The sequence below is a fragment of the Tamandua tetradactyla genome, chromosome 6 (genome assembly GCF_023851605.1).
Source record: "Tamandua tetradactyla isolate mTamTet1 chromosome 6, mTamTet1.pri, whole genome shotgun sequence".
Lineage (NCBI taxonomy): Eukaryota > Metazoa > Chordata > Mammalia > Pilosa > Myrmecophagidae > Tamandua > Tamandua tetradactyla.
In genome coordinates, this window is record NC_135332.1 from 16,564,376 (window position 1) to 16,579,116 (window position 14,741).

Sequence of the window (14,741 nt, forward strand, 5' to 3'; positions counted from 1 at the left end):
TGCTCAGCATTGAGGTGCAGGCTCCGGGCAGCCCCCTCAGCCTGCTGCGGGAGTGGGGCAGGACTGGAGGCCGGCTCAGAAGGGCCCTGCAGTGTGCCCTCCTGAAATATTTGGAATAATTAGCAAGTGAAAGCAGCAAGTTAGAGTAGCGAGTGCCAGCTCGGCCTAGCGCCAACCTCAAGTGCAGGGAAAGAAAGGGGCAGCGGGAGAGAGGGTCTGAGGAGGCCTGGCCGGGCTGCGGGGGACAGTCCGTGTGTGTGTGTGTGTGTGCGTGTGTGTGTGTGTGTGTGTGTGCGTGCGCGTGCACGCTGCGGGGGGGGGGCCGTGCACAGTCAGCGTGTGCTTGTAGGGGTGGGCGGGGCTGGGTGGGGAGGTGGATTCCAGGCAAAGCTGGGGTGCCAGCAGAGCATCACCCAAACACATCTTTTCTGTGCCTCAGTTTCCCTATTAGAACTCTGGTAGGCTGGGCTCTCACAGGGTGGGCCTGTCGATGTTGGGGGGGTAGGGTCTGAGACCCTCACCTCCCTGGTGGGCTGCCTTCCCCCCAAGCTGCATCGGGCCCGCGGTGGGGTGGGGGCAGGCGCTGGGGGGTGCACACACACACACCAGAGCGGGAGGTGGGCCCGCAGCCTGCGGCCCTCTGGCCTCACATGGGTCCCTCCAGGAGAGGCCCAGGAGAGGGAGGTGCTGGAGGCAGGCCCAGGCCGGGGAACACGGGCGGGCGGGCGAGCCCGGGCAGGCCCTCGCGGTGGGGGACGGTGTGAGCTGAGCCCAGGCGCACCCCGGTCTTTGTGCATCCCCGGGGCCGGGGCGGGAGCTGCGCCTCCCCCTGCTCTGTCACCTGCTCTCCTGGGGCTGTGGGCACAGCTCTCCCCATTGCGCAGATGGAGGCGCTGAGGTCTGAGCCTCAGGGGACCCCCGGGGCCGCCTCTCATCCTTTTTCTTCCCGGGGGGGGGCACCGACTCGTGGGCAGCTCGTCAGGGGCCCCTGTGCAGACCTCCCGTGGCTGCCCTCCCCTTCCTCGCAAACCTCCCCCCACACTGGCCTTCCCTTTGCCTGGAAAAGAAATCCACAAACTGGTCTGTTTTCAGATTTAAAAAATTTTTATTTAAAATTTTTTTAATTGTAAATAACTTTCCGTGAAAAAGGTTAAATTGCCCCACGGGCAGGAGGGTGGGTGTGGGGTGCAGCCCGGGAATACAGGGTGGTTCATGACACTCCCCCCGACCCCTGAAATTCAGAAGAGGCGCTGGGCTCTCCCTACTCCCCTTCCTGGTCCCCACGGTTCTAGAAGCTCAGCAAAGCTCCCAGTTAAGTCTTAGCTATGGCTACACTCACTACATTAGTCTGTCTGTTGCCTGCCCTGCAGCTTGGCTGTTCCTGCCCCCACCCTTCCCCCTCCCGAACCCCAACTTCCTGCCGCTCTCAGCCTCGAGTCAGGCGCACAGATGAGGGCTCTGCAACCGCAGCCACCCCTAAGGGTGGGCCAGGCAAAGACTCTAGAGGCATCAGAGAGAATCTCCTTGCCCCCACCCTGCATCCCCACCTCAATTCTGCCTCCTGCATCCCCCACCCCAAGTCCCTCCTCCGCCCATCCCTGCCTGCCCCTGCCCCAGGGAAGCTTTGCCGGGAGAGGCCTCCAGGGGGTTAATTTGCTGCCACCTAATTAGCATCTGTTGTACCTGGGAACTTTCTCTGGATAGAGACCTGGGGAAGAGAGAGCGAGCGAGAGCGAGCAAAGCAGCGTTGAAGCTGGGGCTGCTCTGGGCAGGGCCCTGCTCCTCCCCCCCGCCCCCGGCCAGGCGGGTCCCTGCTGGCCTCAGCTCTCACAGTGCGGGCCCTTCAGCCGCTGCCTGGGGCAGGAGACACACGAGTCAATGAAACACTGAGTGTATGTGGGCGGCGGGGGTGGGCAGCAGTTCTGGTCTGAGCCCCCAGTCCTCAGCCTCCTGGGCTTGAACCTGCGGGCATCCTGGGAGCGGGGTGGGGGGGGGCGGTGTGGCCCCTTGGGGCCCAGCCTCGGGAGACCTGGCCCAGTCCCTGCCTGGATGGGGATGGGGTGGGGGGTGGGGGGTGGCCGCGGGCCTGTGTTGGGGAATCAGTTCTGGGCCTTGACTTGGGCATTGTCTGGAGGTGGGGCAGGGCCCAGCCTCTTACAAGAAGGCGCCCACGCTGGCCCAGTCCTGGAGGTCGGCAGCCAGGGTGGCGTCCCCGGCCTCAAAGAGGGGCTCCGGGGGCAGGCAGCCACTGCCACTCTCGTCCCAGGGGTGCTGCAGGAAGGACGTGGCCAGGAAGGTTTCGTCGAAGTCCAGGCTGTCGGCGGCCTGCTCCCCAGGAGGCCCCCAGGTGGCAGGGCAGTCGATGTGGCGGCCGTGGACAGTGAGGTCCACGTCCCCCTGAGAGGTGGGGCTCAGCGGCGGGCTCAGCTCCAGCGACCCCAGCGTGCCCAGCTCCCCGCCCAGTGCGCCGGTATCGAAGACGGCCTCCCAGTCAAAGTTGCCTTTCAGGGGCTCCAGCTCGCCCTGCTCCTCCTGGGTCAGCAGCAGGGTGCTGGGGGCCCGCGGGACCTTGGCCACTCGCTTGGGCAGTGGCTGCTTGCGCTTGTGCCCGGGCCGGCCCTCACCCGCACCCCAGCCCGCCTCCCCCGTGGCCTCCTCGAACTCCCGCAGCAGCCGCTGGGCCTCGGTGGTTACGCTCAGCGGCCCGGCCCAGGGGGCGGCGCCGGGCTCCCGCGCAGCCTGGTGGGCGAAGGCAGGGTGGATGTGGACCGGAGGCAGCCGCCGCTTCTTGAAGGCCCCGTTGAGCAACCGCTCGGCGTACTGGGGGTCGATGCGCCAGAAGCCCCCCTTGCCCGGCTCATCCTTCTCCCGAGGCACTTTGATGAAGCACTTGTTCAGGGACAGGTTGTGGCGGATCGAATTCTGGGCACAGGGAGAGAGCGAGAGACAAAGAGAGCGAGCACTGGGTCAGTGGGAAGGGCTGGCGACGGGGTGGCCCGCGCTGCGCCTGCACACACACGTGCGCACACACGCACACACACACTCACACACTCCCTGCAGTGGTGGTGGGGGAAGAGGGATGTGCTGGTTTGACTGGGCGGCTCTGGGACACCAGCCACAGGGTCCTGGGGGCCGGTGCTGTCGGGGGCTTTTGTTCCCTGTTGCTGGGATATCTGCCTGCTCAGTCATCCGAGCCCGGAGCCGCAGGGTGCCTCTCATGCCACCCCCACGCCTGCCCTCCCCCCCCACTCCGGCCTCTGGCCAAAGCCCTCGGCTCCCCCAGGGCCTGGACTGCCAGCTCCCTGGGCCTGGGCCTGGCTGGTTCTCTCTGTGAAGTGAGCAGGCGACTGTGTGTGTGATAGAGAGAGAGAGGTTGAAGGGGGCGGGGGGTGCTCTGGTGACTCTCCCTGTTTGTTAGCCACTGCTGGCCTGGGCCATGGCTCCCCACGGTCCCAGCCTCCCACCCTGGGCTCTGAGGCCCCCGCTGACCATTACCCGGCCAGGGGCACAGTGCTTGTTCCTGGGGCCAGGTGGGGGCCGGGTCTCAGCTTTTTCTCTGAGGCTACAAAGGGCCACAGTCCCAGGGTCAGGGCCTGGTGGTCAGGCCCAGGTGGATGGGGAATGGCTTGAGACTGTGATCCTGCAGCCAGCCCCTTTGGGTGCTCCAGGGAAGAGACCCTGCCAGACTGGGGGCTCCCAAGGGTCTGAGCCTCGCAGGACCATGTCTGCGGGTCCGGAAGCCCTCATCCTGCTTTGTTCATTTTCAGTGCTTAGTCTTGTCCAGATGGGGGTGTGGGGCCGGGCCAGCAAGGTGGGTGGCTGGCGAGGGCCCCCCTGCCAGGCCGGGATGTTTACTTGGTGGCCTAGGCCCCTTGGCTGCTCTGTGCCAGGTCCCGGAGACTTGGAACGAGAAGCCAGTGAGGGAGGCAGAGCCCCTGTGGAAAGCACCTGGTTCAGGTAATTGTCCCCCCGGGGAGGCTGGCTGAGAAGTGGGGGAGGAGTGCAGGCAGGAAACCGGTGAGGGGGTGGGGCAGGGGACTGGCACAGCAGCTTCAGTTGGGCCCCATCTCCTCTAGGAGGACACAGCTGGTCTTCACACCCCACAGCACTCCCCTCCCCCAGCCAATTGCAAAAGACGGATAAGCCTGGCGGGGGGCCGCTCGCGTTTCCGCTTCTGAGTCCGGCCCTGATGGACTGCCCCTGAGAAGGGCCGTGTCTAGGAATTCTGGGACTCCGGACAAGAATGTGTCCGCAGTTCATCGCCCTCCACCAGGAGACTCTAACCCTTGCATAGTCTAGTCCTGGCCAGCGAACTGGGCCTGCTGGATGAAGGACAAGCTCCTTCCCCTCGAACCTCAACGTCTGCACTCCTAGAACATTCTCCCTCCTCCCTCTCTGGGAGCCAAAGATGGGCAGTTCCAAGAACTGGGTTCCTCGAAGGCCCTTGCTCGACGGCCTCCTCCCTTCTCGGGCCCTGGCTGCGCCGCGCCTACTTGGCCTGCGGAGCTGGGATTGGGGAAGGGGCGGCCGCCGCCCGCGCCCCCGTACCTGCCAGGTGGGATCGGCGTGGCGGAAGTAGCAGAAGTTGTCGGTGATCCACTTGTAGATGGCCGAGAGCGTGATCTTGGTGGCCTTGCTGGCTTGCATGGCCATGCAGATGAGCGTGGCGTACGAGTAAGGCGGCTTCACGTGCGGGTTGGTGGCGTAGTCCACGTCGTCGGGGGGCGGGCCCTGCAGCCCCGGGGGCGCGCTCCGCGACGTGCACGACGACGTGGGTTTGCCGGGTGTGTGCGACTGCCCCAGGCAGGCGGGGTCGGCCGCCAGCGGGGACCCGGGCGCGGCCGAGCCTGGCACCTGGTGGTAGCCGTGGGGGTCGGTGCCCCCCGGGGGCAGGGCCGGGGCCTTGGCGTTGAGAATAGAGAATTCCTGCAGCCACTGCAGGCTGGTCAGGCTGTCATCCAGGGCGTCAGGCTCCTCCAGGCCGCCCTCCGGCCCGGCCTCCTCCGCCGCCCCCGCTCCGGAGAGACGCAGCCAGCTCTCCGCCATGTCTGCCGAGACTCTCCGAGGGGTCGTGTACCATCCAAGGGCTGAGCCGAGGGTGACTCGCCGCGCGCTCTCTGGCCGGCCGACTCCCGCGGCTCCGGTTACACAGCCGCCCGGATGCGCGCTTCCATCCCGCGACCCGGGGGTCGCCTCCTCCGAATAAGTATGTGGTCGCCTGCAGAGACCACAGCGGGAACTGAGCACTCTTACCCCACCCCCGAGGGGACAGGGTGTGGGTAAAGGAGGCCTCGGCTAAAATCGTCCCCGAAGTTGGGGAGGATCTTTCAGTGCCAAGGCGTGAGAGACAGAGGCAGTACCCTCGGGTCCGACCCTCACAGGGTCTACTTCTCTCTTCCTTTCCTCCTCGAGGTTCTAGGGAGAAGAGGGCAGGGGCATCCGAGTGTACTCCCTTTTTCCCGAAGAGCGGGAACCAGGATCCCTCCCCCCGCCCCTTAACAAATAGCAATGGGGCAAGGGAGTCCGGGAGGGCAGTACGATGGGACGGAGGGCAGCGGAGGCCATCTGATCCTTGAAAAGGGATATTAAGATAGGAGAACACGAGGAAGGAAGGGGACATAACAGAGTTATGGAATGGAAGCGGGAAGTAAGTTACTCTAAACTGCTCAGATGTCAACCCCTGGGCCCACCACTTCCGTCGGGGACGGATGGGAAAGAGGGTTTAGTACTGACGTCCTCCCTTCCATGGCCCGCAGCCCTCCCTGTCCTTACCTGGCTCAGAGCGCAGCCCAGGCCAAAGGAAGGTTCTGGAAAAGTTCCTCCCAGCCCCCGCGGCTCTCTGCCCCCAGATCGAGGGCGCCGCCAGCTCCCCTCTTCGCCCCCCCTATCCCGCCCGACGGCGTCTCTCTGAGTGCCGGCGGCGGGGAGACTGGCATTAAGTAGCCGCTGGAAAAGGCTTCTTCTGCTGCCATGACAACACTCCGCCCCCATAAACAGCTTCTGCGGCTGCCATTGGTCAGTCCGTCTCCAAGGAGACCGCGAGCTCTGGCCGCGCTCTCCAGCCGTAACTCTCCGCGAACTCCCTCCTTCGGCCGCTGACTCCCGCGCCATCCAGCCCCCTACCCGCCAACGCGTCCCCGCTCTCGCTTTCCCGCGCGAGGGCCCCGCGCTGGGCTCCGAGGAGCACGCGACTCCGCGCTCCCGCCCAAGGACCCGAGAACCACCTTCGATCTGTGCATCCCAAGGAACCGCGACTCCCGCCCCGCCCCTTCCTTTTTTGGCCCCTCCGAAGCATCGACGGTTCTGGGGACCGATCCTCGGGCTCCAGTTTGTGAACCGTATCCTTGGGGTTTCCCGCTTTTGCTCTGGGCTGCGAATGGCAGCTCATTTCTGCCGCCCTTTCCTCTCCCGATCCCGAGTATCGTCTCTGGTGCCCGGCGAGCAGGTCTTACTCTCCGATGCCACCTGCCGCTGGTACCCGCAGAAACGCCACACCGACTGCAGACACACCAAGGCGGGTAGGGCAGTCCAGTGTCTCCCGGTAAGCCGTCCTTCCCCTCCGGGGCCGGGCTCTCTTCCGGCTCCTAGCCTTAGAGAGGTCCAGCAAGCTGACATTCCAGAGGCTTCTGAGGTGGCGATCTCTCCTATTCCCAGATAACAGGAAGCAAAGCCCATGGGCAAAACTTAGAAGAGCCAGGAACCTGCCAAATTCTCCTAGCAGAACCATTTGCCTTCTATAATCCCACTAAGCTTTACCTGATAGGGACTAAGACTAGAAGCGCCCTGGCAGCTGTGGCCCTCCCGCTCCCCAGGCTCCCTCCTGTCACCACTTTCCTGCTTTTTAATTATGGAGGAGCAGCACTGTTGGAAGGTCTCGGATTAAACGGGCAGCAGCAGCAGGGCTGGATGGGGTGGGGTGTTGAGACGCTGCCCAGAAGCCAGGCAGAAACCCAGGGATGACCTCTTAACTCCCACCCAGGACATGTCCTTTCCTACCCCTGGCCCTTCCCATTCTTCCACCTCAAAAATGTTGAAATGTGCTGGAGAAAGATGGACAATAACTTTCATAAATAAGCCAGCTTCTTAGGTACAGCTCTCCTTCCCTTGTAAACAGTTTTATTCATTTTTAAGAATCATGCAGCAATCCATAAATATTGCATCCTTGGTGTCCCCACTGTAGTGTGCTGTGTGTGTACTCCAGGGAGGAAGGGGGGTACACAAACAGCACCAACAGGACACACACACTTGCACACACCAGGTATACAGGTCCTAAAGCAAAATGAGCAACCAGCATGCCAAATTCAGGGGGACAGGCTCTCAGGGCTCCCCATGGTGTCACAGCTTACAGTGTGGGGTCTGTGCTCAGAATATGCTCCCAGCACGGGCATAAAGTCTGGTGGGATGAACAGTGAAGGAGTGGGGGGTGGGGGGAGACGGAGAATGGTTCTGGGAGGAAGCCAGGCCTACTGCAGCTCTCCAAGGCCAAGACAAGAGCTTAGATCTGAGTGTGGCAGGAAGGAGGTGCTGGCCCCAGCATCTGTGCCCTCGATGAGGAGCCAGGCCACCCCATTCTCTCTCCGTAAAATGCTTACAAAATAAGACTGCTTCCTTCGAATGACAGACTGGGGCAATGGGGCTAGCAGCTGACCTGTGCCCTGATCAGGTGGACAAGACCAGACTTTCTGGATGGGATGTTTCCACTTATCCAAAGAGGTAAAAAAGAAAAAAGAGAAAACAGGGCCTATCTGAGAAAAAAGGAATAATGGGCCATTTCTAACCCAGACACTTCCATCTAGTTACCAAGGGCTAAGGAGGGAGCCAAGGCCAGGAACCCCCTGGGATTCCTTCAGGAGGCTTTCTGAGCCTTGTCCAGGGAAACACTGAGGAGCACATCCTGCAAGGAAGGTCACAGATCTTCAAGGAAAGGGTGAAGGTAATTACCTCCTCTTAGGTTCCTGGCCTCAGTGGCTACTGTTTACCTGAATCTCCTTCATTTCAGCCTCTTCCCCAGGGATCCTCCCCGGTAACACCACGCTGTGAAAACCACCTGTGGGGACAGGAGGTGGGTCTGTGTGCAAGTGCCTCCAGCTCAAACTTCAAGGAAACCAGGAAATGGGGTTATTGCTCAACATATACTGGTTTAAGTCTTAAATAGGAAAGTGACTATGAAACTTAAGGGGGAAGAATCCACTGAGGTATGTCAGAGAGGGTGGACGTGGGAACTCAAGACAGAAGCTTAGGTTCAGATGTGGCTGTGAGGGTCTCAACCAGCATAGTGGGCCACCCTTCCTCAGGGCACAACGTAGCCCACCACTACCTTCCTCCTGCACTGTGTGGCCACATGGGCGCAAAGGACCCCTGCGCACTGGACATGGAAAGGTCTGCTAGGGCAACAAAACCAAACACTTTAAGAAGGTCCCTCGCAGCGGGTGTAGCCAAGGGCTCTACCTCATCTCAACCTCACAAATAATTGTCTAATTTTGCTTCTCAAACTATCTCACACTCCACTGAACAATCACCTTTTCCATCAGCCTGCAGACAAAGCACCTATCCAAGAGCCAGGTGGAATCTTTTGATAATACTGGTGTTGAGAAAAGAAGTGCCACCTGAAGGCTTAGCCTGGCCTTGCTGTTTCAAGTTGTTGTTTGTATGCAGTTACACTAGGGTGGGAGGACATGATTTAAACAACATTCTCCAAATCTCTGAAATGATGAGCCTGTGGATGGCTCTGCTTAAGCCAGGGGGACTGTACCTCTCCCACTTTCTGCTCTGAGGGTCTGGGAGGCAGGGAAGGAAAACACAAAGGAGAGGAGGATCCTGGAGGCAAAGGCCCTGGTTCCAGCCAGAGGGATCCTTGCTGGGCCGGCTGGTACCCGGATTTAGCTCAGCACTCTCCATGAGTTCTTTGGGGCTCCTGGGCACCAACTGGAGACTACTGGGCCCTACCTCTTAAGTTTACTTCTACAATTATTGACCAAAAAAGGAAGGAGACAGGGGCAAAGGGGATAAGAATCTCACCTTACAGGACTATGGTGAGATGTAATGTGCTAATATACAAAAGCTTCTAACCCAGTGCCTGGCACAGAAAAGTGGTCAAAAAATCTTTCTTGAAGTGTAACCATCAGAAGGAGTTCCAGGCTTTCACGAATGCACCTGTTAAGAAATCCTTTTTAAAGGTTATTATCTTAACTGGGGGATTCTCAGATTCAAGGTCTCCTTCCTAAGCAGACAGGTATACGGGCAAAAGGAGACTAGCTCTACTACCAGAAGGAAGAAACCTTTAGGTTGCCACCCCTGAAGCCTGGATGTTCAAAGGGGGTTCCTAACCCTTTCTGAGGGAATTTCACTATAGTGCACTGCTTCTTTCTCACTGGAGTTGTCCTCTACCCCTTCCCCCAGAGTTTTCAAATTGGTTAGATGGTTCACAGGCCAGAAAATGCCAGATGGGTGTTTGCAATGAAGCCACCAAAACTGAGTCTGTTTGGCCTACCCCTAGCAGAAAAAAGATCCATAAGAAACAACCAGCACGTGGATCTTGGCTCCACTTGAAGATCAACGTTGGGGGAGACATCCACAGTCTCGGTTAAGAGCCGCAGTTAGAGTGGCTTCAGCCCACAAGGAGAAAAGAGCACTTTTGGTCTCTTCCGAGGGGAAGGAACATGGTTACAGAAGACGTGGCTGGGAGAAGGAGCAGGGTGACCCACATCCAGCTCTCACATGAGTATAAAGCCTCCACGTGTCCTGATGAAGATGGCCAGAGGCTGGTGGTCCAGCGAGGACAGGATGGAATGTGAGGACAGGAGGAGAGCCCTGGCACAGGGGCTGGGGGTCCTCAGACAGCCAAAGGACCCCACACACAGCCTTGGTTCTCAGGGTCCTCCAGGCTGCTGGATGACAGGCGCCGGCGCTGGGTGCTCCTACGATTGACTGCATTGTCATCAGCCTGCCAGGTACCTGGGGACGAGAAACTGAAGTTATAGGAGCAGGATGTTTGGCCAGGTTGGAGGGTGTCTCCAGCAAGGCAGCTCAGAAGTTCAGCACAGAAGCTAGCAGGAGGTGTGTTATCTGAAGCTCTTATGAAGGTGCAAGCCACAGTGTATGAGAGAAAGAATCGGGGGAAGTGGGTGTCGAAAGGTGCAGGGAGCTGTTCCTGCCTCATCAGGCTAGGTAGAGCTACTGCCACTTGGTCCACTGACAGAGAAGGACACTTAGAATGTCCTTTCTTTTGTGAATGTACCCTAGTATCTCCTCTTCTATCTTAATTATTTGCTTTTGGAGCTTGTCTATATGTTGTGGTGGACCAGGAAAAAGAAGCTGGGTCTAGGTGAAATTTTCATCACGGGCAGGAAACAGAAGGAGTGACAGGCCTTACGCTGACGTGGGCCCCAAGTGTCTGTGTTTGCAAGGGGAGCGGGGGTGGGGCAGGAAGTGACTGACTACCCGACAGGGTGCCAGGGACAGAACAGCAGACATCCTGCGGGAGGACAGTGGATGCGGTTTGCCATCAGATGGTGCCATCAACCCTAGGAGACAATAACCCAACAATTTTGGGGTCCCACAGCTACCACACCCACCAAACTCATCATCATCTCCCAAATCCATGGCTACTCCTGCGTGAGGAGCACCCAGCTGCCCACTCTAGAAATCTAGGTTTTCTCCTTGGTGCTTGTATCTCCTTCACGTTCTAGACGCACCCCAACACTGCCTCATCACTCTTCTTCACTTCCTAATTACACCTAAAGTCTCTAGTCAAATCAACCTGAATCCCAGTTTATAACTGACTGTGTGATCTTGGGCAAGTCTCTTTACTTTGAGCATGGATTTTCTCATCCATCAAAAGGGAGATGAGTACTCACCTCCCAGAGTTATGTGAGGACTAAATGAGATAATGGGGGTAGACTGCTGAGCAACACAGTATGTGCTCAGTAAGGGGTAGGAAAAGCACAACCCCAGCCAAGGCTTTGTTCAGGCCTTCATCAACTCTCACCCAGATTTCCCCGTGTTGTTCTCATAGCCTACAGACTGGCTCCACCTGATTCATTTTCTGCAGTGCAGCTAGAGAAATCCTTCTCTAGAAAGGCAGGGCCTTGGCTTCCTGTCTCTCAGGATAAAGACCTAAGTCCTTGGGGTGGATCAGAAAGCCTTTCACCCTCTGGCCCCTGCTGGCCTCCTGAGCCTCATCTCTCAGCCCCCCTCACCTCCCACACAGCATACCCCCCAGTCAGGTGAGGTCTTGGTAGCTCAGTCTTGGCGACCCCTCTCCCCAGTGCCGCCCCACTTCTCACACTGAACTGAAGCCATTTCATTCTTTAATCCTTCATTAGACTGGAAGCTTCCCATGGGCGGGGACTGTGTCTCATTCACTGCTGTGTTCCCAGAACCCAGCCCAGAGCCCGATCCATCCTGGGACAAACCAACTATGGAGGGTGCTTCCAAGACTCACTGTATTATGTATTTGAGGGAGGCCCCTCACAAATGTCTGGGTTCAGCCTCAAGATTAGACGAGCTTATGATGGAAATCCCTTTAGTGGCAGAAACACCAGGATGCAGTGGGCATACATTGCCTGTTTCCCATAAAGGTCCTGGTGTGATACTCCATCCTGTGTTCTAATAATGGCCTGTGATGGTGGACACCAAAGGAAGGAAATGAGTGGGACAGGTAAGTCCTAGGTATTTTTCATACCCAAACTGAATTTGGGGCTCTCTACTCCCTGGGGTACTGGAGTCTGGTGCTTTCCCTTCTATGGAAGGCACTTCAAGTATGACAGGATGAACATAAGGCAATACTGCCTTTAAGTTTAGCAGTCCCCAAATAAAATGAGTTGTTTGTTCATTTATATAATTTGGTAGATCTCATACCTATTCCTCAATGTTTATGGGGCAGGACTCCGGAACTGCGGCTGTTCAGTAGGAAAAACCAAAAGCAAATGGTAAACAAGAGAGAAGACACACATGCATGCACAAAATAAAAACAAGAGCTGCAACACCGCCACCGCCACCACCACCGCCAGCACTGTGCAATGCTGGGACTGAGAGGCTGTCCTGACTTGGAATTCATGGGAATCCTTGCTATAGACCCCACCATTAAAGGACTCTTAACCAGAGTCAAAAAACAGATCCTTTTGGAACAGACACATCTCCTGGCTTCTGACACACTCTGTGGGGAGGGGAGATTTAGCAGCAACAGTGAGGTGCCCTTTCCCCTGACAAGGACTATAAAGAGCCCACAGCAGAATCCTGCTGTTGCTCTCTCCTCAGCCTTGGCCAATGGTGAGCCTGGTTGCAGAAAGAAAATGTGGAATGCTGAGAAGCACTTCCTGAAGTAAGTGCAACCATTCTGTCTGGTTGAATTCCAGGGCCCTTCAGCTGGAAAACAAACTTGGAAATTTAAAATCCTTTAAGGGAGAAAGATACAGGTGTTTCTATGCAATTACTGATTTTAGGAATTAGAAATGGGAGAGTGAGGAGGCTCGTAGAGGTAGATGCTGACAGCATATTTTGGGAAGTTCCACACTCCTCTTTCCCAGGTTAATGTCCCCTGCCAGGCCTAATTAAATTGAAGGGCTGTAATGGTTCAGTTGTCCTTGTACAGCTTCTCTCCAGGGGAAAGAGAAACTTAATTTGGATTTTCCCCTATTATCCATGAAATGTAAACATTTCTACTAGCACCCTAGTCTTAGGTTATGAGGCTGGAAAGAGGAAGGAGTGAGTTAAATTTCAGGTCTACTCAGTATTTTTAGGTTTCATTGGATATGCTTACTTGCGCACAAAGTCATCATTAAAAAGCATATTTGTATTTCCACAAACAAGCCTGAATTACCTTTGTCTTCTTCCATTATATGCACTATCTAGAGCCTCTTTTCACAGAAACATTGGTTCCCTGACCAATAACCTGCCACCTGGATAATATTCCATCAGATTCCGTGGAATCACATCTACTTAGTGTAGTCTTGCAATTCTAACCTTACCACCATCATCTGACAACTTGGATTTTCATCCTTTGAAAACCTGTCAGAAGCAATCTCAGAATATACCACCCCCAGTGTGAAGAACCAGAAATCTACCCTCAGTCTTGGGGCCCAAGAGGAGCCAAAAGCTTTTTTAGGGAGAGAGGAGCTGAGATGACACAGGTGTCCTCCAAGCACCACACAAGTGTGGCAAGAGAGGTGAGGATGGGAGCCTGTGCATTCCGGCCACTGGCTGGGTCTCTGGTAGAGTGCACATGAGCCTGGGAAAGGGGACATGGCCCAGGGAGAGCATGGGATACTCCCCATGGCTCCGCTTCTCATCGGCCCTCCATGAAGAGAGGATCATCTGCTTGAAGAAGGAAATAGGCTCAGAGACCAAATGCATGAAAAACCAGCTGTCCAGATGGAGGAAAGAGCTGGCCACAGGTACAGTGAAGATCCAAGCCATCCTACAAGTATCCCAGTTGGAAGATGGAAGTTCTAACTTACAGCTAGTGTGAGATGGCCTATTTATTCCATGGAGACCTACCAAAGTGGATACTCCTGTCATTAACCCAATCAACACTTCCAGAGAGTTCCCTAGCCATCTGCTACCAGTGTGATGGTAACTGTGGAACCAGAGAAACATTTTTATCAAGAGAGCTGATGCCCCTTCCCCTCTCCCTAAGAGCCCCCGAGTCCTTAAATGGATACTCAAACCATTATACCCAGGTCCTTCTCTGTCACAGGCCTTTGATTTCATGTCTGGCCCAAACTGTGAACCGAGCTAAATCCTAAAATGGCTGGCTCCGGAGATCACCATAAGAAACCCCAGGGCTTCTTCCTTCCTTCTAGTCTCGCACCCCTCCCCCAATCCCATAAGTGGAATAAATGTCAACAAGCAGGTTTGTGGGAGGGAGTTAGGGAGAGGAGGAAGCAGAAGAAATAACTTCAGTTTCTACCGGTGTTGGCTGACACATTCCCAACAGCTGCCCCTGGACAAAAAAGTGGAGGTGACGAAGATCCTCATGGGTGGCAGGAGCCTGTCCTTCTCCAGAAGCCCAGTGAGAGGGCGGCCAGGGTGCAGCCACTGGGGCGGGGCAGAGACACCAATGTAATCCTCACCCAATTACTGACCAAGCATGCCAATTAAAAACAAATCCTTCCCATAATCCTTGCCACAGAAGCATCCCCATTGATTTTAGTTGAATAGGCATTAATTCTCACAAGCATTTTTCTTGGAAAATCTTAGTATATTGAATACAGGCTCTTGCCAATTAGGAATGGAAATCTTGTCTGTGGCCCTAAGCAAGAGGCTTCCAAATGTATGTGTGTCCAGCCAGCTTGGTGTTAGGGGCTAAGCAGAGCCAGGAAGGGCAGTGTTGGCACAGAGTGAACATGAACTTTCATTCGAAGTCTAGATAACACAAATGAGTTTAAAAATAAACAAACCAGACAGACAGATTTACATTGGCGAAAAAGACATGAAAAACAAATGGACAAACAGAAGCAAGGTAAAGAGTGGGAAGGCAGGAAGTGTAGCTTGGATCCCAGCAGCACCAATCCAGGCCTGACTGGATGGGAGACTGGCTGATGGGTCGTTCCCCCATCCCACCCCCCATGCTCAGGCAGGAGGAGTCTGCCCTGGGTCCTGGGTAGGAGAAGCAGTAGCAGGTGATATCACTTCTCTTGGTCTCACTGAGATTAAGAGACCTGGGCAGCATCTACAGGACAAACTAAATGAAAAAATGACTGAAGAGGTCTTTGAAAGGCCAGAGAAAGTGTCTCCTGAGA

The 14,741-nt window shown here is 56.4% G+C and overlaps 2 protein-coding genes across 5 annotated transcripts in view; both read right to left on the reverse strand.

The window, feature by feature from the left end:
- Positions 1-1,081: 1,081 nt before the first annotated feature.
- On the reverse strand, positions 1,082-6,205 carry FOXJ1 (forkhead box J1). Its single transcript, XM_077163899.1, has 3 exons — positions 5,773-6,205; positions 4,549-5,218; positions 1,082-2,922 (listed from the first exon to the last, which is right to left on the reverse strand). Exons 2-3 carry the CDS (start codon positions 5,044-5,046, stop codon positions 2,155-2,157), a joined length of 1,266 nt encoding a protein of 421 aa, XP_077020014.1. The 5' UTR covers positions 5,047-5,218; positions 5,773-6,205; the 3' UTR covers positions 1,082-2,154.
- A 510-nt stretch (positions 6,206-6,715) lies between these two features.
- Positions 6,716-14,741, reverse strand: part of RNF157 (ring finger protein 157) — a 148,762-nt gene continuing 140,736 nt past the window's right edge. Inside the window, exons 19-20 of one of the 4 annotated variants that reach the window (XM_077163897.1) lie at positions 11,860-11,900; positions 9,844-9,954 (exon numbers count right to left, since the gene is read on the reverse strand). In XM_077163897.1, the coding sequence (XP_077020012.1) occupies positions 11,860-11,900 (41 nt within the window). In that variant the 3' untranslated portion in view covers positions 9,844-9,954. Of the gene's footprint in view, positions 9,955-11,859; positions 11,901-14,741 lie in introns of all 4 variants that reach the window. The other 3 variants (XM_077163895.1, XM_077163898.1, XM_077163896.1) reach the window with 3 other exon arrangements.